Source organism: Homarus americanus, unplaced genomic scaffold (assembly GCF_018991925.1).
Source record: "Homarus americanus isolate GMGI-L3 unplaced genomic scaffold, GMGI_Hamer_2.0 scaffold41366, whole genome shotgun sequence".
Classification (NCBI taxonomy): domain Eukaryota; kingdom Metazoa; phylum Arthropoda; class Malacostraca; order Decapoda; family Nephropidae; genus Homarus; species Homarus americanus.
The window spans coordinates 1,335,287-1,360,529 of NW_024723541.1; the positions used below are offsets into that span (position 1 = coordinate 1,335,287).

The window sequence follows — 25,243 nt, forward strand, 5'->3', positions numbered from 1 at the left end:
TGTGGTCTCATATATACGTACACACACACACACACACACACACACACACACACACACACACACACACACACACACGCACACACACACACAATTATTTATATTAAGAATCACATTACAGTTGTTGGTAATAGCACCAATCTCCTCTGACAGGTGATGGCAATGTTCAACAGTGACTCTGACAGTTGTACACATTCTTAGACATATTTTGTGGATGATAATTGATATTTTTAAGCATATTTTCTAGCCAGTTTACACGCCGCCGGTACACATTACCTCGGCAGGTGTGTCGTCGTCTACACACCTGCTTCCCCAACCTGTTTGTACTAATTTAACAGCAAACTGAAATACCCAGATAATGATGATGATGTTGAACACGTGTATTTAATGTTCGTTTAACAGACTCAAAAAAACACAAAAACATTACCTTAGTGGAAATAGTCTACTCAGCCCGTATGTACAGGTTCCCCTCTGAGCTGAATAAAATCACCTGACATTAACTAAATCAAATATTACAAGTAGCGTCCCTGTGGTGTTGGGGTTAAATCCTGGTTTAACTATTGCACAGGTACACATAATTACCAGGAGTATCATTAACTAGTGATTTTAAACGAGGACATCATTAAACAGTCCGCGGATATGTTGATAATCATTATAATATTCAAAGACAATTTTAATTGGAGTCCGTAAGTGGAATCCTTATCGAGGTTTCGGTAAGACTGGGAGACGACACTCATTGGGGCTTTGTTAACTTCAACGAACGTGTGTGTGTGTGTGTGTGTGTGTGTGTGTGTGTGTGTGTGTGTGTGTGTGTGTGTGTGTGTGTGTGTGTGTGTGTGTGTGTGTGTGTGTGTGTGTGTGTGTGTGTGTGTGTCGGCGAGCTTGTGACTGTATATTTATGTGTAGTTTGGTGAACGTCAGTGTATATGTTTATCAGTGTGAGTGGTAGGTATTCCTCTTAAGTTTGTATTTTCGTCTTGTTTAGCCTCGTGATAGTATTTATTAACACATCTTGTATAGTTATCTTTAGTTCACACAATGTGTACTGTAGGATCGTATATAAACTTGTATGATTCTTTCTGTATGAATTGAATACAACAATATCTAAAAACAAATATGATAAATGCTCATAAAATCATACACGTTCTTTATATTCCTCTTATTTTCATTGAGTTATTTTAGTTATTTATGTATACTTATACACTGTATTAAGTATAATCATAATTTGCATAATTAATAACGGGTGAATAACAAAAGCAAATGACAAGTTATCCCTAAATTTACGACTGTTGGTTCAGGATCGATCTATGTTCTTATACTATAATTTGTCAGGTCTGCCTACTTCACCTTTATACTATGACACCCTTTTTAATCATATTTCCACACCTTTTATACTTAAATTGAACTCGTCTGTACATTATCATAGTATAATATATCTTTATCACTTAATTTCTACACATATTAATTATTTTTAACACATATTTATTATTCATATTATAATAAAGTAATATTTTTTACCTCGTTAACATACAGCGTACATTATACAGTTAATTACAGGTAAGTTGGCATTATTGCACCAATTATGATTAAAGGTATTGTCAGTTTTGCTTAATTTGTCGTAATTACACCCATGAAAGTAGCTGTTAAGGTAAGCAAAGGGAGGGAGAATGTGAGGGGGTTGGATGGAAAGGGGAGGGAGGGGTGGGGAGAAGGGGTTTAGGAGATAAGGGTGGAATAGGTTGTGAAAATGGAAGTAAGAGATTTTGGAAAGGGGGGCAATGAAGTGACTTATATACTGTTCATTACTGACTATGACACTTATACCTCCGACTGTCTTATTACATATTATTCCGCTTATTAAAGTCGTTCCCATGTTCAACTGTACGGTCAGGTACCCCTTCACAGCTGGGTCAATTAGGGGTGCCCCGTGCGATATCAGCGTTGTATTGCCGCACCCCCAATCCCTCCTATTAAAACACTTCAAATTATGCCACACTTCGTAACACGGGTTGTCTTGTCATTATAGCACAAGTCTACACATTACTGCAACACAAATCATCACTCGCTACTTTGTTATCGTTGTACCCTGCTCCCTGCTGCTGTACCCTACTGCTGTGCCCTGCTGCTCCCTGCTTCTGTACCCTTCTGCTGTACCCTTCTGCTATACCCTACTGTTTTCACTCCTGTCATGGCATCAGTTTATTTCTTCCTACAAGTGAGACTCGATACGGTCCGAGGAAGACACAAATATTGGACTCTGAATTGGCGTATCATCCTCACACTCCGCGGGTCTCCTTTGATGGTGTTACTCATTATTCATGAGTTGTGTGAGTCCCAGAGAATTATGAGTTGTGGCAGTTTTAGTTTATGCATGAAGCCAAGTACTTGGTGTATATTGTGCTCTGTTGGGGCTCCGATCTAGATGTACAGTGTCCGTGTGTTTGTCTTCATAGATCGTGAGTGAGTCACTGTATTTTTCTTGACAATAATTATAATTTACTGACAAGTGTTGGGGGGCACACATCATTGCTGAAGAACACTTATCACATGTAAGCTTTATTTTTTATAATGTATATATATATATATATGTATATATTTTTTGTTACTTTCATCTTATGATAATATGGTCAAGTGTTCGTCTGTGTTGGTTGCTTATTAGTGGTCAGACATCCAGTGTTTCCATAATATATCTGATATTCTACTTTAGCTTAACGTGTTTGTGACAATTGAAATATATAAAGAACAAAGCTGACAGCATATCAATAACTGATCTGCAGTACAACACTATGCCTGACAGCGCTACACTGCACCCCTCACACACTCAAATCCGTAGTAGAGACTTAAATCACCCGATATTAATGACGTGAGCATCTCATTATGAAGTGAGGGTGATGTGTTGAACACTATAACAACCAAGGTACTGCGACATAACTAATATAATGATACCAAATTATAAAATCTTAATTTGATGGGTTGTACATGATGGACGTAATTACTGTGGTAAGTGAACGTGTTTTAGCCTCTGTTCAACTGTAGGCTATTTTTACACCCCAATCAACTTTTAGTAAGCTACACTCAATCTGTTACTTCTACACCAACTTGTATTTCATACCAACTATGAGTAAGATGTCGGTAGAAACACGAAATATAATTTATGAGCTGTTTGGTGGTGACCCGTAAGTCCAGGGCTGTGTTTACGCTTCCTGATGACAATATTTAGGTTTGGTCCACACAGATTAGGAGGAGTTACCAGGAATTATCAGTCTTAAGGTTGTTGCATCAGTTCTGGTAACCTAAATGAGGTAATATAAAAAAGTCTCTCTACCAACTTCTTCCATATACAAACAGATCACTTACTGGATGAGACTCTAATGGCGCGGTAAATACTAAACCTCGGTTCATGGGACAGTGTAGGAGTATTATGATAATAATTATTTATAATTTTATGAACATTTATTGATACAGACTACTGGATATAAGTTTCCGAACCGTAATTAAATATTTTTCAACATTCATCAAACTGTGATTGACGTGTACTATACCATACCGCTGCCAAGATGATAGTGTTGTACTGTATATAAAACAGAATTATCCCTCCCTCCCTCTCTCTCTTCTTCTTTTATCTACCTTCCTCTTCATATTCTCTTTCTCCCTCTACCAGTCTACCTCATCCCTATTCCTTCCTCTTTACTCTCTCTCTCTCTCTCTCTCTCTCTCTCATCCCATTTCTCTTATCCCTGCTCCTCTCTCCCTCATCCTCTCCCTCACCCCTCTCCCTCTACCCCACCCTCACACCTCTTCCTCTCCTTCTCCCCACCTCTTCATCTCCCCTCACCCCTCTTCATCTCCCCTCACCCCTCTTCCTCTCCCCCTCACCCCTCTTCCTCTCCCCCTCACCCCTCTTCCTCTCCTGCCACCTTCACCCCCCACCCTAGCAGCAGGTAGTATAGTACTACCATATACGTTTTCGACAGGCAATCATTTGTAGGATATTTCGCCCTCGTACAGGTAGTGACGTCACCGAGGTATGCGAATAGCCTTCAAAATCCCCGTCATGACATCTGGCGCGTGTTGTGTGTATAGTCGTAAATGACGTCATACATAATTCCTGGTTGTATTTGCAAGAGTTTCATTTCTCATTGATTTTCCCCACTACACGAAGCCACTCAATGGTGATCATTTACCCATGAATATATTAAATATATTCATGTGCTATAAGTTCACCTCGCTTCTTTGTTTTGGGTAATGGAGGTTAATGTATTGGATCACCTGAAGATTAACCACCCTAATGCTACCTTGGGGGTAGGTTAGGTTAGCATTAGGGTGGTTAATCATGAGGTGAAATAAGCTGGGGTGTCCAATATTCAGGTGATCTATGTTATCAGTGATTAGTAGAAGGAAGGTGTGAGAGTGAAATGTTTATAGGTGTGTGTGTGTGTGTGTGTGTGTGTGTGTGTGTGTGTGTGTGTGTGTGTAGATCGCCTTGTCACTCACTCGTTGAAGCAGTCATTCCAACAATAAACTTGAGAGATAATCTTTGTTATTCATTATCACAGACCTCGTGTCGTCTTACAGAGGTGTCGTGGTGTATGAGTCAACTTGTTTACTGTGGTTACATTGTGATCCTCGCCATGTTGGTGTTGACAGTCATTGTGGTGGAACTGTTGCATTGAGTCCTTCTGATCCTGAGAGAAGAGTGTACAGTAGTTCACCAGGCTAGTCGTGGTTTCGGAATCGTTGTTGCGTCACAGGCGAGGGAGTCGTAGAGGGTGTCGTGACAGTTGTTATTTGTAGTCTCGTCGTGGTATTTTCACTCTGGCGAAGGGTCGTTCGTCGACTGAGAACCGTGGACGCGTCGCAGACGAGATAGTCAAGGCGCGCGTCGTGATGTCGTGACAGTCGTCTTGTACAACATTCATCACGTCCGTATACCCCGAGCCGTCATTACCCGGACAGTCGCATGCATCACAATTGCTGTAATGGACACGAGGATAATGACCTATAATTGCATCTTCTTAAATAAAATTGCATGTGTATGCTAATTAGGCAAGAATTATGTGAATTCTAGATGGGCCCGCGACGGTGGCCTGAATGATTCATCGCTCTCTAATGCGTCATACGAGCCAGACCAAGCCGCGGGTCTTGCCCCGTGAAACAATTGGAACAAAAATATGAATATTTCAAGCCTATCCGATGGGTCCGTCCCCAACCCCGCTAATGTGGCCCCGTCCCGTGCCGCACGATGAGTATATCCGGAAGATTACTTGACAAATAAACTCCCTAACTTATCCGCTGAGCCTCCCAGAAACATATATAAACAAAGTAACAAGTTTAGTAATTAATTTGCCGCCATATTGAGTAGTCGATCAACGATACTTAATGTACGTACACACACACACCCATCAGTACACAATACGTTCACATTACAACTAAGCTTGTGTGTGTGTGTGTGTGTGTGTGTGTGTGGGGCAGTCAAAATGTTTTAAGTAGTTCATTTACATATACCCTTATATATATAACTAATGGTACACCTAGTCAACAAGCCAGGTGTATATGAGCCACTGCTGACTTAATGACCCACACCATACTGCTGGCTTAGCTTAATTACCAAATCGTCTAATTAATAATTACAACATGAACGATACTCGCTTTGTCGCGCCGGCTACCCTGGAAAAAAGGGAGAATGTTGTTGTCCGTCTATTATTTGTTAAACTTTTTTGTTGTATTTGTTGTCACGGTAGTTGGTTATCACATTCGTGTTTGTTTGTATGCAATGTTATTGGTGTCATTATGACCTATACGGATTTGTGTTGTAGGCTATCAAGCTTTTCTTTGGTTTCATTAGTTTCCTCCCTCACCAATTTTATGATTTATTTCTATTTTCACACAATTTTCACAACTTCACATTTTTTTGTTTCCGTACTTCACATTTTTCTGGTGTTAGATTTTCCTGATTTCGTAGTATTTTTCTAATTAATTTTAGTGACATCAACTGGGGCTCGAGATGTACCATAGAAATTCTGACATTACCTGGTGTCCAAATATTAAATACATATCTATAAAGAAGTTTGTTTAGACGTCTAATACTGAAGTTTGTGTGTATGTTTACCAGGGTATGTGTACGATCGTATGTGCGTGTGTGTTAATTTTGCCAGATTGTGTGTATTTGTATATGTTTGTGTACGTTTTTATTGTACATGTATGCCAGAGTATGTGTGCCATTGTATATAACGTGTTTGTGTGTGTCATGTGTATATACGTCAATATATGTATGTGTTTTATTTTTGTGTGTAAGCCTTGATGATGTGTTTACACGTGTATATGTGCACGTTAGTTTACATGCGTGTATGTATATTATTATGAATATGCGTGTACAAAAGTTTGTGTTAGTGTTTCCGTCGATTTCTTTGAGTCTACGTGCGTTTGTGTGAATACGTAATTGTGTGTGCATTAGTAAGTACAGGTGAGACTATCCCCGTGTACAGGTGCGTGAATGTATTAACGTGTGGTTGCGTGTGTTATAGACTACTCAACATATGGCCCCAGTGGGGCCATATGTGCTTTACGAGAGGTACAACAACGTATAGACTTAACCTCTTGTGTTTTAGACTTCACAACAGTTACTCTTCCACCTATATGTACAGAACCTCCGCCCTCGTATGAGTTACTTTGGTTAGAACCGGAAGTTTTGGAAGATATTGATAAATTCACTGAGAAAAAGAGATACATGATGGTATTTGTTTCTTAAAGAGATTAGGTTTAAATATCATTACACACACATCAGGTTTTTATAATCGAAAGAAATATTGTATTTAGTACTAGCTATAAATCGCTCACGTTATTTCCAAAAGGTTTCTATATTTTATTCCAGTGATACAACTAAACTTATTGATTCTTTGAAGTATTAATGTTTATTTATGCAGTTTTACCAATCTCTTAAGAAATTCCTCAGAGTTAAAATAGTCTTGATAATATACTGTTGATATTTGAAATAGTTTGTTTATAAAGATAAACCATTAAACGTACTGTATAAGAACCAAGTTAGATCGTACTGATTTGTGAAAGAACAACGGACTTATTAACACAGATATAAAACGGAGCAACATTTTTTGTAACTGGCAAAAATGTAAGTAACTGGCATTATTTTATGTAACTGGATTTGTTTGATTTCCATTTTTTATATCTGTACAGTATTCAATTATCGTAATTCTCGGAGAGTTCTAAACAGCGGACACCTCTCCACATCCCGCTCAGTTTTTAGGGCCAGTCTGCGAGAGATAACCGGGAAAGCACTGGGAAGGCGATAAAATAATAAGCTCAGTAAGATGAAAAGACGTCAACACGAGGCAGTCTTTGACCATTGCTTCCTGGGGGTGTAAATGAGTGAAGGTTGGTGACGTCATCTGGAGTGTTGAGGAGGAGCTGAAATACTGGTTGGTCTCGACCGCAGCCACACCCAGCTGTCTGAAGGAGAGTGAGGAAATTACCTAAAACATATATACGTGCATATACATACATAAGTAGGTACTTAAGACATACACACACACAAAATACAAACATGAATCAAATACTGATATAAATATATTCAGACGCAAACATGCATACATATTCATTCATACAGGCCCGTACGTATACAACATATACGCACACATAAAAATCCTTAATACATACAGATGCACAAGTACACATATGCATATATACATACATACATACGTTCTAATACGATCCTCTTTACAATTTATGCAAAGTACACACATTAATTAGGTAACTATCTGCAACACTGAAGTATGTAAAACATTGTTATTTAGCATGCATAATACGTTGCAGCTTAGCATTCTTGTGCAACTGGACTTGGTAATGCAGCGCCGCCCGAGTTTAGGCACTTCATGATGTCCAGATGATTAGCATACTGAGTGTGACACATAGTACTGATATTCCTTAACAAGAAAAAGGTGAATAATTAATAGACAGAAAATAAGATTAATATATGTTGATATTACTAGGAAAACAAGAGTATAATCCGACTGGGTATACTGGTGTGATATAAAATATAACGATATGATAATCCTAGGAAGAAAATCACAGGAGAGGTTTGCCTTCACTGTGTGTCTTGTGTTATGCGTGCGGTTGATGTAATATTGAGAAAAAAATTCATAATAATTAATGAAAACCCCCGCATTATGTAGGAGGTGAGGTCGATGTGATTATCGACCAGAAGGTGTAAATAATACAAACAGTTGCGTAATAAATGTGATGGAGAAATAATTACGGCCTGGCAACCCACATAAACACTAGCCTTGTCAACAAATTATTGAGGAATGAATTAGGTGGTGGATCACTGCCACTACCTGACCGTGGATCGTATTAGCTAATTATAATGATTCAGCGGATCACCACCACCAACACACAGTGGATCCTGGTAGCTAACTACTAATGATTCAGATGTCTGTATAGATGTGTGTCATTATATACTAGCAGTTCATTAGTTATATATATGGGGTGTATACGTAACTCATATATGGGACATTTCCATAATGCGTAGCTAACTGGTCATGCACAATTCATTCTGCATTTCTGGGCCATATTGTATATCATTCTATTGTATTTAATTTTATATAATGACATTTTATTGTATATCATATTATATACCTGGCTTCCCTTTGATATCATTCTATATACCTGGCTTCCCTTTGATATCACTCTGTATACCTGGCTTCCCTTTGATATCACTCTGTATACCTGGCTTCTTTAAGTAATTCATTTCTCAAAGGGACTGGGCGTCGATATGTTAACATGAGTGGCGCCATATACTGGTTATTTCTCTTCATATATGCAACTCACTGGTCTCGCATATAAGCAGCTCGCTAAATATATGTGACTCCTCTTAAGCACCTGTTTGGCTGTATATATGTGTCAGAAGAGCAGGTAACGCCACACACACACCAACCTGTCACCGTCGCTGCAGTCACCATTATCATAATCATCATCATCATAATCATCATCATTAGAGTCATTACCGTCTGGTTTATAATTGGCCCGGCGTCCTTGTTGGTGTTGTTGGGAGGGGGGAGGGAGGGTTGGTGAGAGGGAGGGATGGTGAGAGAGATGGAGGGATGGGTTGGAGGTGAGGGATGGGTGGGAGGTGAGGGATGGGATGGAGAGGGGGAAGGAAGAAAGAGAGAGGGAGAAAGAAAGATAGGGAGGAGTGAACGTGAGAAAAAGGGTACGGAGAGAAAAAAGTGGAGGGGACAGAAGAGAAGGTGAAAGAAGGAAAGAGTAAATAGAAGATGGGAAGGATAAATGAGAAAAGGATGAAAAGAGAAAAAAAATGGGAAGGCTAGGAATAAAAACTATAGAATAGTAGGAGAGGAAGAGGTAAAAGAATGAGGGGGGAGCAATTGGAGGGAATAGGTTAAAGAAAGAAGGGGGAGGTACCAGGAGGGAAGAGGTTGGGAACAAATGAGAGGTTAAGAGAGTTAAAGATACAAGCCTGCTGACAATGCATTCATTAACCTGCAATTTGGCTGTGGCCTCCAGCTCGTAGCTAGCGTCAAAAAGCCCCACTTTCTAGCATTAATAGTAGCCTAGGAAGCTATTAGCTCATGTCGTCCAGGGGTCCACCTCCAATTTCCTTGGTGCTTCGCTACCCAGTTTACCACCCAAGTTCCAGCACCACTTAAAGGCCTCCTAGTCCCAGTAACAAACCAAACTAACATCAAACAAAATGTAGTCCACTTCCTCACCCCCCACCCCCATCCTCCCCTACAACCACCTAACTACACCTCCTCATTTTCCCTTACCTCCACCTACCCACACCCTCTCCAGTGTAATTAAAACTACTCGTAGCCAATTCTCTCTCCCTGGCTTGGGTTCTTCTCCATCGCCAGAAATCTCACACCTGTAGCAGAGCCTCAAGCGACCTTCCCATCCTCACCATCACCTTCAGCGTCACCACACACATCCCTTAGATAGATAGTTTACCTCATTATTGCTAAGCCGCTGAAGTTACTGTAGTTTTTTATTGAACTTTATCTTGTTCAGGTTTTCCTCCCCAACCTTGCAAGACAACGTGTTTTGCCTGTAAACTCTCTTCCCCATCAGCTTGTCACTAACCCGGGCGTTCACCTTCCCCAAGAGATGATTAAAATGTGATCGCTGATAGAGTTTAGACTCTCGCCTTCTTGACCTTGACTTCTGACATAACTTTTTTTTTATGAAAATGACTTGAGCTATTGGAGCAGTATTAAGAGTATTGTGTCTCTCCTGGTCGTGACAGAGGGAGTAAGAGCACTGTAAGCCAGGACTGATGTATCGGTAGAGTGGCGGGAATCTTGAAGGAACTGTGAGGACTGATTGACTGAGCCTCACACACACACCTATTACAATAATCTTCCCGCGCCTCGGGGAGTTAAGTTAATAAGGAGTTGAAATACTGAATAAAAGAAACTAAATTAGAGATTTTGATAACATTAGTAATTCCTGCGCTATCCCTTTACCTGCAGCCAGTAACCTGTACAATCTGGCCCCAGCAGGAGGTGTGTCGCCGCCCCCATCGCCACCTACAGCAGCGTCTCCAGTACCCACTATGGCACCTGGGCACGGAGCGTCCAGTCCTGGGGCAGGCTTGGCCAGCCTCCACCACGCCATCCACGGCCTCCACAACCTCCACAATCTCCACAACCTACAAAACTTTCACAACCTGCAGCAGAACCTACAGACGCAGATGGCAGCGCTAGCGGGGCTCCAAGGTGGTCTTGGAGTCCCAGGCGTCGGCTCCCTCCTACACCCTCACCTAGCCCAACACAACCCAGGTGAGTACCGTAATACACCTAAACCCTCAACTCGCGTAAAACATTCTACACTCGCACCTGGCTCGGCAGTACTCAAAGGTGTATTCTAGTCTAGATGATCACAACACTGGACGACACCCTCACCTACACCCACACCACATTTTCAGTTCCTGCCTAACGCTGACAACACCTCTGCACCTTCACCTTCCCCTGAGCAGGTGTCTTGAGGTGGGTTAACCGGGTTATCAAAGCAAGAATTGCATGCATAATGAATAACGAGACAGGTAAACGGAATATCAGTGGTTAATCAATGCAAATTACAGTTTTATGGTCCTGATTACCTGCTGAGTACATATAAAATATTATCCCTGCCATGATGCACATATAATCACCATTACTGCTTAACATATTACGCTGCTATAGCCAGGACATAAACTATATAATAATTAGCTCTTCCACTGGGAGGATCTCTTATATAGACGCCAGTAATAAATTTACGTCCGACTCTCCAGAAACGTGTGACCTCCAGGTGGGTTAGCCCTTGGCGCCCATGACGTAAGCTATCTTGACCTCCACTTTTATGATTTTGTATTTATGACCTCAGTTATCATGACGTCAGCTTTCAGTAATAAACTTTCATTACGTTAGCTTTCATGATTTTCACTTTCATGACTTCAACTATCATGACACCAGCTATCATGACCTCAGCTATCATGACCCCAGCTATCATGACTTCATCTATCATGAACCACATTATATGACCTCAAAGTCCAACGTCATGGTCTTGCCTCCATTCTCAGCTGCGGCGGCGGCGGCGGCGGCGGCGACGGCGGCGGCGGCGGCAGCGACGGCGGCGCAACCTCCCCCCGGCGGCCTCAACAACTCCGCGGCAGCCAACAACGCCTCCACCGTCCCCCAGATGGTGCTGACCTCCGGACATGTCACGCAGGGTGTCCAGGGTGCCCAGCTCCTCGTTCCCACCTCCCAGGGTCAGTAGCCGCCCCTCCCCTGCCCTCCCAGGGTCAGTAGCCGCCCCTCCCCTGCCCTCCCAGGGCCAGTAGCTGCCCCTCCCCTGCCCTCCCAGGGCCAGTAGCCGCCCCTCCCCTGCCCTCCCAGGGCCAGTAGCCGCCCCTCTCCTGCCCTCCCAGGGCCAGTAGCCGCCCCTCCCTCTCTTCCAGGGTCAGTAGCCACCTCCCTCTCCTCCCAGGGCCAGTAGCCCCCCCCTCTCTTCCCAGGGTCAGTAGCCGCCCTCCCCTCTCCAGGGCCAGTTGCCCTCTCTTCCCAGGGTCAGTAGCCGCCTCCCTCTCCTCCCAGGGCCAGTGGCCGTCCCAGGCCAGTAGCCTCCCCTCCCTCTCTCTTCCCAGGGTCAGTGTGCCTCCCCCCTGCTCCAGGGCCAGTAGCAGCCCCTGCCCTCTCTTCCCAGGGTCAGTAGCCGCCCCTCTCCTCTCCTCCCAGGGCCAGTGGCCGCCCCTTCACTCACCTCCCAGGACCAGTAGCCTCCCCTCCCCTTTCCTCCGAGGGCCAGTCGCCGCCTCTCCCCTCAGTGACCACAAGTCCCATCCTAGAGCCAGATCCCCTCCCAGGGTCGAGATTCAGTAACTCTCAGGTCGTCTCCCAGAGTAAAGTCCCCCAGCTTTACTTCCAGGGTCAGTAAGACTCAGTAGGCGCTGCTCCTCCTTCATTCTTAATTACGTTTAGATTAACAATTGCATATATTTGACTAGTTGGGTTTAAACATAGATCAGGGTTATGTTCTTTATTTAAGACTCGAGAATACAATAACTCGCTTGATAATGTTTCGCTGAAGCAGCCAAACCTTGCAATACCATATCAGACAACGAACACTGTAGTTTTGTGTTGTTCTTTAATGTTTTCCTTATTATTATTATACCTATTGCACGTCTTCTTTCAATAATAGTCAGCTGCAACAACGTTAGAGAACACTGTAAGGTTATCAACATCCAGTGTGAGCATCGTGGTAGTCAACCAGTTTCAATGTTAGGAGACCTCTAAACTAGTTTCAACATCTAAGTACTTATCTTATTTATCATTCATGAGCTAAATAAACCATCCCATCACAACTCTAAAACATTTTAATCACAGTTTTCAACACTTAATGAATTATTTCCAGTTTGCGAACATCGTCATCCAGCATTGTTACAACCATCTTCATTATTCAAACAAGTTTTCCCTTCACCTTAACAATGTTTTCTTACACTCTAACATCACATTCCAGTACCCTGACGACTATTCCAGTACCATCAACTCTCTCGAGCAATTTTGCGGTCATTGCCAGGAATTATGATCTTTTTCAACATTCTAAAACATTTCCATCAACTTAAAAACCCTTCTAGTACTCTCTTGATTTCCAACTAAGTAGAAATATTATCGCGCTCTAACAACGTTCTAATCACTAGTTCCCTCTTATTAACATGGCTTATTTACGCCTTTTTTTTTTTTTCTCGTGTTTTGACACTACCAACCCCCAGCAGGCTCTACTAGAAGGCTGGCGGCCTTTTCCTACATCTATACAACGCCCTTATTGAGGTCGACCTAATTTTCTGAACACATAAACTACATTTCCTGTTATGTGATCATATTTCCAGACCTCTATAAACTTTTTCCAGTAATTTGATTTCCAGCCTCTAAGAACATCTTCTACCTTTATTTGTTCAGCCGATAAGAACATATTCCAACTCTGTGATCCAATTCACTAGCCTCTATAAGTACTTTCTTTCGATGTCACTCCATGTTCCAACCTTTAAGAACATTTCCTACCCTTTTAATCGTATTTTTTAGTCTCTTGAAACATTTTCCAAGACTCAAATAACCTTCTTCAACAGGCATTGCAGTGCAACCCATCTTGACCATTCCTTTGGGTCAAGCCGGAGTACAAGGATCCACGCTGATGAACCCACTTGTACCCCTTCACCACCTGCCCCAGCCCGGCCCACATCCCCAGCACACAGGTAAGTCCGTCCCTAGTACACGACACCCAGGTACCTACATAAACTCCCCACTACACAAGTCAGCTTTACCAACATCTGTAGTCTAAAATGGCACGAAAATTTTCTCGATTATATGCAGATGAGTTAGTGGTATGGTTGACAGGTGTGGTGGTATGATCGACAGGTATGGTGGTATGGTCGACAGGTGTGGTGGTGTGGTCGACAGGTGTGGTGGTATGGTCGACTGGTGTTGTGGTACGCGCGACAGGTGTAGCAGTACGGTCAATGAAGCAGTTGTTCAACGAAAAGATTGGCTAAATGAATGAAGGGTTAACGAAGGGTATAAATCAGAAAGTCCAATGTGGAAAATAATAAAGGAAAGGGTTCTGAAGTCAACGAAATAAAAGGTTCAACGAGATTAAGGCTCAGCGAGAGGAAAATTCAGTGTACGGGAAGCTCAACGAAAGAAAGAGTCAATCTGAGGAAGGGGTTAACGAAAGGAAAAGGAAAGGGTTAACGAAAGGAAAAGGAAAGAGGGCGGATTGTCGAAATAAAAGATTAACAAGGAGGAAGTCTCAACGAGGGAAAGGGTTAACGAAGGGGAAGAGTTGACGAAGGAGAGAGTGAACGAGGGGTTTAGGTGTATTCATAAGAGGTGTAGTAGTGGTCAGTTAATGGGGAAGATCATTATGTGTTAAGAGGTCAAGTCGAAGCTCCTTACTCTTTATTGGAGGGTGTGTGTGTATGGGGGTGTGTGTGTGCGCGCGCGTGTATGTATTGTATGTGTGGGTGGGTGTGTTTACGTATGAAAGAAGCTGTGTTTGCTATTGATTGTTTGTCTCTATGTCAAAATATAATCTGAAAATGACAGACAAACAAATCATACATTGACTGATAGACACAAACAAACCGACAAAGTTTCTACAAAAGTAAACAATAAGAGACCCGTCAACACCAAATCCCCGTAAACATTTAACATTTATGACAAATTATGCCCTGACTCTTCCATTACTCATTACAGTATTGAAGATCGCATTATTTTTCTTCCTAAATCACATCAGCCAGGCGGCATAATGTGTTAAGAATTTAAAAGCATATTCACTTGCATTACGGGGTCATGAAGTGTGAGGTATGGTACGTTATGGGGTCATGAGGTGTGAGGTATGGTACGTTATGGGGTCATGAAGTGTGAGGTATGGTACGTTATGGAGTCATGAGGTGTGAGGTATGGTACGTTATGGGGTCATGAGGTGTGAGGTTTGGTACGTTATGGGGTCATGAGGTGTGAGGTATGGTACATTATGGGGTCATGAGGTGTGAGGTATGGTACATTATGGGGTCATGAGGTGTGAGTGATTAGTTACCTAGTTTATTTCACCTGATTATTAACCACCCTAATGCTGCCTGGAGGGTTAGGTTAAGTTAGCATTAAGTTAGGTTAAGTAAGCGTTCGATTAGATAAGTGTTAGGTTTGGTTAGCGTTAGGTTGAGTTAGTGTTAGATTAGCATTGAATTAGGTTAGGTTAGGGAGGGTTATATAGTGAAATAAGCTGGGGGACCTAATCATCAGGTGATCCATAAGAAGAAAGGAAATTTTGGATATTTTTCAGTCGGTATTTAGTACTGCGCGCTGTGTCCTGTTTCCACTAAAATAGAACTCCGTCTCTTGGCCAACACGTAACATATCTGATCAGGATTTCTGACAATATTCGTTATTAAGTTGAGATTCGCCCAAACTTGTACAGTGAATCATTTCAAACGATGTGAAACGATTTTGATGAAACCTGGAAAAAGGATTAGATGTTGACAAAGGAAAAAAAAACTAATTGAATTTAATAAATGTAGGTTATGGGTCAAGGACAAATTTCTTGACATAAATTTAATTTCCCAGAGATTTAAGAAAATGGCTTCTCTTGACATATAATACATTTTTATGTTCCTAAAAACCTGTATGTTAAGCGAATGTATGTAAACCGGATGTACGTTAAGCGAATGTACGTAAACTGGATGTACGTTAAGCGAATGTTCGTAAACTGGATGTACGTTAAGCGAATGTACGTAAACCGGATGTACGTTAAGCGAATGTACGTAAACTGGAGGTACGTTAAGCGAATGTACGTAAACCGGATGTACGTTAAGCGAATGTACGTAAACGTGTTGAACGTAAAGTAGACACTGACAGTACTCGTATATAATAAACTACTATATGCTTCAGGTAGTTATAATACTCACAGGGGTATATCAGCTCCACCTATGATATACCTGGGAGCCTTATTAATACAATATGTCTAAGACTCCTCAGTAATCTCACTTCCAGCTCAATGCTTTACCCTTATAAAAAATATTTGTATAAAGTGGGTTTTTTTCCTTCAAGCAAATTCTCAAAACTATATGTCGAATATGTTTCAGAAATTAAGTTAAAATCGTCGGTAAATATGTCCCCTCGTCGCCGTAAACACTAGTGATAATGCACTTGACTTAACTGTGAAGGTTTTAATGTACTTCAGCATGCAAGAACGTATCACTTAAGATGATCATATAGACGAGAGGAAGGAAGGAGAGTAACTACGCATATGCACTCACTACATATCATCACATACTCACTGTACACCACACACACACACTATCACAGTCACTATACACCACACACTCACCACCACCACACACTCACCACCACACTAGATAAGCCCAATGCTTCTGGTGTTGGGAACGACTGCTAGATGACTTAAGTAAAACCCTCATAGCAGCTATTACTGATAATTTTACCGAGTGTCATTGACGTGTGTGTTCGTGCGTGTGCGTGTGAGAGAGACTCATTCCTCAGTGATGTGCTCCACATTATTTTCAATCAAGTCATAATATTTTATCTTCCTCAATATGTGTATTGCTCCTAAATATTGTTCTTGTTAAAAAGACAATTTTTTTCATGTTCCTTCTCAACTGTTGGTAATCGTAGAAGTAAATAAATGTTAATATTGTGGTTCCTACATTTTGAAAGCTCTACGACATGTATTTAGAAAGAATTGCGACGACCTAAACCTTTGAGTACAATGACTGAACCTCTTGAACATGATGCCTTAACTCATTTGAATACGTTAATCTATTCACTTGTGTTATATGACTTCATAGGTTAAGTGACCGTACTCAAGGGTTAAATTATTATTATTATTATCATTATTATCATTGTCGTTGTCTTGAGAAATGTTAGCTCCTGTAATGGTAATGGTAATTCGATACCTGCCACCTCTCACCCCCCTTCATTCCTACCGACCCCCCCCCCCAACACACTGAGGAGTTTCATTAGTGAGAATTTGATGGTGAAAACTGTAGCTTGAAGATGTAAATAATGTCATTATCAACACTTATTTTTTTGTTTTCTCTCTTTCCTTCCACCGGCCTTGATCCCTCCCTTCCCTCCTCCCTCCTCCTCCCTCCCCTCCTCCCTCCTCCCTCCCTCCTCCTCCCTCCCTCCCTCCCTCCCTCCCTCCCTCCCTCCCTCCCTCCCCTCCCTCCTTCTCTCCTCCTTTCCTCCCTTCTCTCCTCCCTCCCTTTCCTCTGTATCTTTAGCTTACTTTAAGAGCACCATTAGACGAAGAGTTAACTGGAAGAGTGTCTGTGTGTGTGTATGTGTGTGGTGGGGGGAGGTGTGAAGGCTTCAGAGAGGACATACAGCTAAGCAGTTGGCCCCTAACAGCATCATCAGTGTAATTACGTAAGTCAAGAGAAAATTTCCACCTTATTTTTTTAGGTCTTCCCTCCTCATGTGACGAGCCAGTTACTACCTCATTATTTCTCTCTCTCTCTCTCTCTCTCTCTCTCTCTAAACACACACACACACACACACCCATTTATTATTACCATTACTACTATACAGTACCTGGTACTGGGAGGCTTGGTATTATTTTTTTTTCTGTCTGTCTGTCTGTCTGAATTCTTGTGTGTTCTCAAAATAAGTCGAGAACGAGTTTGCGGATTTGCACCAAACTTGGTAGGTTTGATCATAACGAGACAAGGTCCACATGATAATAGTTTTGCCGAAAATCGTGTTAAAATTGACCTATTGTTACCATCGTAACAGTTCGCAAAAGGGTAACTCAGACTTTTTCAGCAGTTAAGGAAATCGATAACATGAGGCAGTCTTCAGCGGTGACTGCATTAATTACCAGTAACAGTGTTTAAATGTCGAAATTTACCCTGTCGAATACCACCAATGCCTTTCGAACCTTAAATTTACAAAGGTTCAAACAACGACGACAAGATTAGTGTCTCAGATGTGGTAGAGAAATACTACCTAACCCCAAACACCAACACTACCTGCCACCCAGCACAAACACTACTAATACACACAACTCACGCCACACACAACTGTTGGTCCAGCCAAGGTTCAGGTTTCACCGCTACAATAAGTTAACAATCTTGAATATAAAACGCTAACTTAATAATCTATAACGATCTTACCTTGAGCTTACCAAATTTCTCACTATCTTAAGACTTTCTCCCCTCATAGTCTTCTAATCTGTAGCCTTACTAGAATATTAATGTGTTGTGGCTACTTCTGTACTTAACAACTGAATCCTTTAGGCACGTAAAATACATCAGTTTGAACATAATAATCTCTTAATCATTGATGTATTGATGTAGAAACAAGCTTCAATAGTTATGGTCTTTAAGCACAGAACATAAAGTCAGTTTCTACACAAGACTAAATCTATAAAGCTTAGTTGCGTGACATTACCGAGTTATACAGTACAGAGTTTTACCGATATTTCACTGTTGTACATCCGGGGATTAAATAGGGTCATATACTCCTATATTGCATCATTTATTGCTTTGAATGATTTCGTGAATAATAGCAAACTGATATGCTAACCAAACCAAACTTAACCTAACCTAATCTAATGTAAACTGTCATAAACTAACCAAATATAACCTTATATGACCTTACCTAATTATTTAACACACACACACACACACACACACACACACACACACACACACACACATGGAGCAGAACACCTCATATATATTAAATTTTGAACCATGGAAGTCAGTAATAAGTCGTCTGGACTGATCTCGAGTTACGTACAGTACTTCTCTGTTGATGACCCTGGCTGTATACAACCATCCTGGCCTTACCCGTAAAAGTACAGACATGAGGTAAAGATGCCTAGCTAGCTCGTGTGGCCATCACTAGCATGTCGTACGTTCTATAAAAGTGGGCGAGTGGAAGGCTGGTGTGGAGAGGAACGTCAGACTCTCTTCATTGCTCGTACTGGCGCTCATTAATCAGCTGAAGCCGGCATCTCCCCTCCCGAGCCACCAGTTGACCTCCTGGGCCACCAGCTAACCTTCCGAACCAACAGCTGACCTTCCGGGCCACCAGCTGAACTTCTGGGCCACCAGTTAACCTTCCGGGCCACCAGCTGACCTTCCGTGGCACCAGTTGACCTCCCGGGCCACCAGCTAACCTTCCGAACCAACAGCTGACCTTCCGGGCCACCAGTTGACCTCTCAGGCCACCAGTTAACCTTCCGGGCCACCAGTTGACCTCTCAGGCCACCAGTTAACCTTCCGGGCCACCAGTTGACCTCCCGGGCCACCAGCTAACCTTCCGAACCAACAGCTGACCTTCCGGGCCACCAGTTGACCTCCCAGGCCACCAGTTATACAGCCGCCACTCCCAGTCGGCTGCTGTTCCTTATTAACACACAACAGTCACTTTACGAGTGATAACAATACAGACAACAATGAAAATAATAGAAATAAAAGATAAAAATACATAATTATCCGCCTAATTGCACAAATATATATATTATTTACTGTTGCTTATATATCGAGAACTCTCAACTGTGCCCCCATTACCCCGTCGATTGGTCTGTTACATATTCTTGAACTTCAGTAAGTCCAGAGAAAATTATGCGGATTTGCGAGACTAGAATGCAGGGTTTTGCCGCGCTGAGACTCAACTCATTATGGTGTCTAGTTACCAAGTTAATTTGTTGGTAAGCATGATTTAATTAAACTCTCCCTCTGCTTTGTTATGATACTCGCTAATTCCTTTTTTTTTTTCGGGGGGGCTGGCGGCAGTGTTGGTCCGTCCACTAGCGGCCGGAGGCTCAAGTATTTACAGTATACGTCTCATAAACCATTCGGAAAAAAATTGGAATTTTGTGAATAGTAAAATCCAAGACATTTTCAGAAATTCACCATTACAAGAGTTTTGATATATACACAAGAAAAAAAACTTATCGTTTTATGGATTCAGTAAAAACACTAATTTTGTGAACGTCAACATTAATAAGTGACAAGTGATTAATAATAACATGATATTAGTTATTTTGACCTTGGTAGAGTTCAGTTGTGAGTGAGTGAGTGAGTGAGTGTGTGTGTCTAAGATGACTACTGAGAACTTGATAAACCAACAAGAACATAATTACTCCATCATTAACCTTGCTAATCTACTCATGGTTAATTAGTTACGGGGTCGTCGATGATACTAATGACGACAATTTACTCAAGTTTTACATTGCTCGTGAAGCATTTGTTTAAGACACTTTCGGAAACTGTCTCGAATAAAAAAATACATCCGGTATGTATATGAAAGTAAATATGACAAATATTAATAGTAATATTTATTATTATTATTATTATTATTATTATTATTATTATTATTATTATTATTATTATTATTATTATTAAGAGCAAATATACAGTAATATTAAATTGAAAGAAAAGGTGGAAATGTGAAGAAAAAATAGAGAACCTGAAAAGTTTTGCACTACACAATCACTAAAGATTTTGTATTTGCTCGGAATATTTTCTCGTTGATTTTTAAATTTCTAAATATTGAGAAAACAAAATCAGGAATTAAATGTCGAGATGAACTTTTAGGCTGAAGTTTAGTTATAAGAACAGATATGAAGTTTATCTGTATAATTTAAGCATTACCGTTGAACTCCTGTACATCCGTATCCCCCAAACTATATCTGTATATAAAACTTGTCATTAGTATATTACTAAATCTATCGTGTCTATGAGTTAACGACACCATAATAAGGTGACGGGAAAGTTGCCTAAGAATTTTTTCTATCAATAATACAGTTTTACCCTGCAAAAAATATGAGATACGTCGCCATAATTTCAAATGAATAAATTATTATTATTAAGCGTTCAACATCGTATGGGTATTGGTGACGCAACGGGGTACGAGCCGGGGGGGTGGGTGGGTATATCAATTCAGTGTACAATACGTAGGATCTTTCTTCACTTGGTGTACACTGGGTCAGGTCTTGCTTCATACATTGTACTCTGGGTCAAGACTTGCTTCATACATTGTACTCTGGGTCAAGTCTTGCTCCATAGATTGTACACGGGGTCAGATCTTGCTTCATATATTGTACACTGGGTCAGGTCTTGCTTCATATATACTACACTGGGTCAGGTCTTGCTTCATATATACTACACTGGGTCAGGTCTTGCTTCATATATACTACACTGGGTCAGGTCTTGCTTCATATATACTACACTGGGTCAGGTCTTGCTTCATATATACTACACTGGGTCAGGTCTTGCTTCATATATACTACACTGGGTCAGGTCTTGCTTCATATATACTACACTGGGTCAGGTCTTGCCTCGGTTGCTGTATACTGGTGTCTGGTATGCTAATAAGCTGGACAAGTCTCTCATCTTTATTTCTCTCATTACATCGTTTTTTCAAGAGCAGCGTGTCTGAACGGAGAGTAAAGCTACCTGGTGAAGTGCTGTTGTTCGTTTGTATCTAGTGGGTAGAGTGAGAGAGAGGAATTGAGCGACAGGACAGTGTGACGAGAGGGAGAGTGTACAAGAAATGACGAAAATATATCTTAATAAAAAGTAAAAGCTACACACACACACACACACACACACACACACACACACACACACACACACACACACACACACACACACACACACACGCGCGCGCACACACACACAAACGCGCGCGCACACACACACGCGCACACTAATATTAACAGCGTGGTCTTAGTAACATAAAAAAGTAATATAACTTTTTCGTTTTGTTTTCTTTTGCAGGTTCTACAAATTCTTCGCCACTGCCACCTTCTTCCTCCTCTAACTCCTCTTCTTCCTCCTCCTCCTCTTCCTCCACAGCGGCCGCCCCTCATCCCCTCTTGGGTCTGGCCGGCATCCCGCCCTCCCTATTCCACGCCCACCACGTCCACAACAACAACAACAACAACAATAACAACAGTAATAATAATAACAACAACAACAACATGGGCAGTGACAAATCTAAACTGCCCCTCCCCCTCTCCTCCCCAGTTACAGGTGAGTTTGCTTCTTTGTTTTTTCTTGTTTTACCTGTATCATCAAATTCAACAGCTTCCACCTGCGTAATCAACTTCAAACTACCTTACTGTATGTCCCCTATAATATGTATCATTAATTCTAGACTGACTCACTCGATCATTTTCTTCAATCATGTATCCATGTGTCGACATTATACAGTATCATTACTTGTCTGTGTTCCTTGTTCTCCTACACGAAATTATTAACTGCTAATTCCTGTACCCACTGAGGTCTTGAAAATACTAACTGCTAATTCCTGTACACTCTGAGGTCTTGAAAATACTAACTGCTAGTCCCTGTACCCACTGAGGTCTTGAAAATACTAACTGCTAATTCCTGTACACTCTGAGGTCTTGAAAATATAGATTATTTTTGTTGTAGAAATTCGGGGTTAACAACAATAACAACTGTTCAATTTTATACAACCTGATATATATATATATTTCGTTTATCTTAATTCACTTTAACCCCGTTTTCTTTATGGCTTCCAGCTGATCCCGTGGGTGGTTTGGGTGGCAGATTAGGCGGCCACTACCCAGCACCGCCCCCGCCACCAGCAGCTAGATACTCACCAGACTTCCTTGACAACCACAGTGAGTATTACCGTGACGATATTCTCTCATTATAACAATATTACACTATTTGTTTAGGCTGTTTGCATCTACTTATGAAACAGAAGCCTTTGGAGAGATGATGTAACAAAACTCCCTTATTTTATATACCATTTAAGCAAAACTTCCTTGTTTTATATCTCACAAGCGCCGGTATCCTCTGCATCACATTTGTTCTTATAATTTCATTTGATATGTAATATTAACGCCACAAATATATATGCCAGCTCGGTCGTGCGGTAAGGAAGGTGTTAATGTTAGTAGGGGGAAAAACACGGGTGACCAAGAATCAGTCTTATGTGCATTAGTGCCGGCTGGTCTGTGCGAGCCGGGAAAATCCTCTCTGGCTTTTAGGCTCACTAAGATTGCCTGGTGTTTACAAGCTAATGACAGAGAGTATCATACTGATCAGTGAATGATTTATACCAATGTTTATATCACGATTGATCTTATTAAGTTGATAATACTGATAACAGGACTAATAGTTATCTTATGAAATTCATTATTTTCTTGCGTGATATTAATTTCATTGGTAGGTAGAATGAGAATATCAATACGTACAGCAAAATTCGTACACCTGGCAACAACTTACCTACGGTGTCTGTATGTTGCTCATCAGCAAACAAAAATTCTGTCAGTCAATATGTCAGATAATAAGTCAGGATTGGTATTCATACAGCTGACTGACGTATCAGATAGTACGTTTGATTGCATTTTTTCACACAGTAATAGAGTATATATGTGTATAAGGTGATGGAAAACCCCCTGTTGTTCCTTGTAATACCCAGAGTGTGATAAGTAGAACGAGGTAAATAACTATAGTGTTTATTGTTGCTGGTACACGGAGACTTAGTCATTAATAATAAAAAAGCCCGTGGACAAAATACAAAAGAATCAACATTTACAAAGATTTGGCATTTATAACAGAAACCAGTCCTCTAAACGTAACAAAAGTGTGGCATTTACAAACACAAAAGACTGCATACTAACACAACAGCCCCTCATTCAATTAACTCGTTTTGATCTTTATTATCACTTAGATGATAATACTGACCCGATAATGATAATGTTCACCCGACGATAGTAATACTATAGTTAGTGATGACAGAAATAACAACCAGTCGGCGATAATCCAGTTTATTCAGCAACAATAATACTCATTTAGCAATACTGATCAAAGTTTAGGAATTATGATCCTCAGACTTATCCTCTCATGGTGGCTAAAGTCGGGGAACAAAAATGCTGAATATATATCTATTCACTTTCGTTCATTCCATCTTACTACTTTAAAAGAGATATGTTCTGGTATGATGTTCCCCTTCAATACAAACTTACAAATTATCAATGTGGTTTATCTCCTTCGCTTTACAAAATTTAGTGGAGAATACATTACGTCGGCTTCCTTCTCCACAAAGAACACCCGATGCAATGGTTTCCACTCATTCACGCACACCGCTGTTTATGGGGCAATTCCTTCACTTCCATCTTGTCTTTTCATATTAGTTTATTTATATTTTACTCTATGTTTATTTTTGATTGTTTCTTCTCCTCTATTATCTTTCTCCGTTTCTATTTACTTCCCTCCAGAATCTTTACATTTCTCAATCACTAATTCTCTCTTGTCCACCTTTACACAATCTTGCCTTTCACATCGTATCTTCCTGAGTATTATTCGGATCTTCCTAGAGCTCCTCCCTTCCCTCCTCCCCGTTTCATCTTCCTTCTTCCCTGTTTCATCTTCCCTCCTCCCTGTTTCCTCTTCCTCCTCCTTGTTTCCTCTTCCTCCTCCGTGTTTCCTCTTCATTTCCCTGTTTTCTCTTCCCTCCTCCGTTTCCTTTTCCCTCCTCCATTTCCTCTTCTCTCCTCTCCTTCATTTCCTCTTCTCTCCTCCATATCCTCTTCTCTCCTCCATGTTTCCTATTCCCTCTTCCCTCCTTTCCCTCCTTCTTTCCTCTCCTCTCTCCCCTTCTCTCTTTCCCCGACGTACACTTACTCAATGACCTCTACCTCATACCCAACTCTTGACCTCCAGTATCACGTGACTCCAGAACACATACGAGTATATTTCATGGTCCTCTGGTTCTTGTTTCCTCCAATCACATAATTATAATACTCATTATTCATCGTACTTCCTTAGCTCAAAACTCATGAAGCGGTAAACAGTGTAATACTCGTTCATCATTGGTAATATTCACATCTATCTATAATATTCACCCTATGATTAATAATATTCAATAGAACTACAGTGAAACTTATATTTAACGGTCTATGTTGAGAGGAAAATCCGTTATATCGAGGGCCCATTGGGTGTAAAACTTCCATCTAATGAAATATATTGGGATGAAAGTCCATTATATCGAGGGCCCATTAGACGTGAAATCCCCATCGAACGGATTACATAGAGAAAGAAATCCATTATATGGAGGTTTCTGTGTAATAACATTTTACTAGGGATAATTACTCCTGTTCAACGATAGTAGAACCTATATTGATAATAATACTAATTTAATAATAATACTTCCGTGGGAAAAATACTTACTCAACG

The 25,243-nt window shown here is 41.0% G+C and overlaps 1 protein-coding gene across 1 annotated transcript in view; it reads left to right on the plus strand.

Annotated features, from left to right (window-relative positions):
- The window catches only part of LOC121863502 (POU domain, class 6, transcription factor 2-like), a 93,412-nt gene that overhangs the window by 51,220 nt on the left and 16,949 nt on the right, over nucleotides 1-25,243 (plus strand). Inside the window, exons 4-8 of the mRNA XM_042362176.1 lie at nucleotides 10,500-10,808; nucleotides 11,588-11,776; nucleotides 13,631-13,756; nucleotides 21,812-22,066; nucleotides 22,579-22,680. Of these exons, the coding sequence (XP_042218110.1) occupies nucleotides 10,500-10,808; nucleotides 11,588-11,776; nucleotides 13,631-13,756; nucleotides 21,812-22,066; nucleotides 22,579-22,680 (981 nt within the window). The remainder of the gene's footprint in view (nucleotides 1-10,499; nucleotides 10,809-11,587; nucleotides 11,777-13,630; nucleotides 13,757-21,811; nucleotides 22,067-22,578; nucleotides 22,681-25,243) is intronic.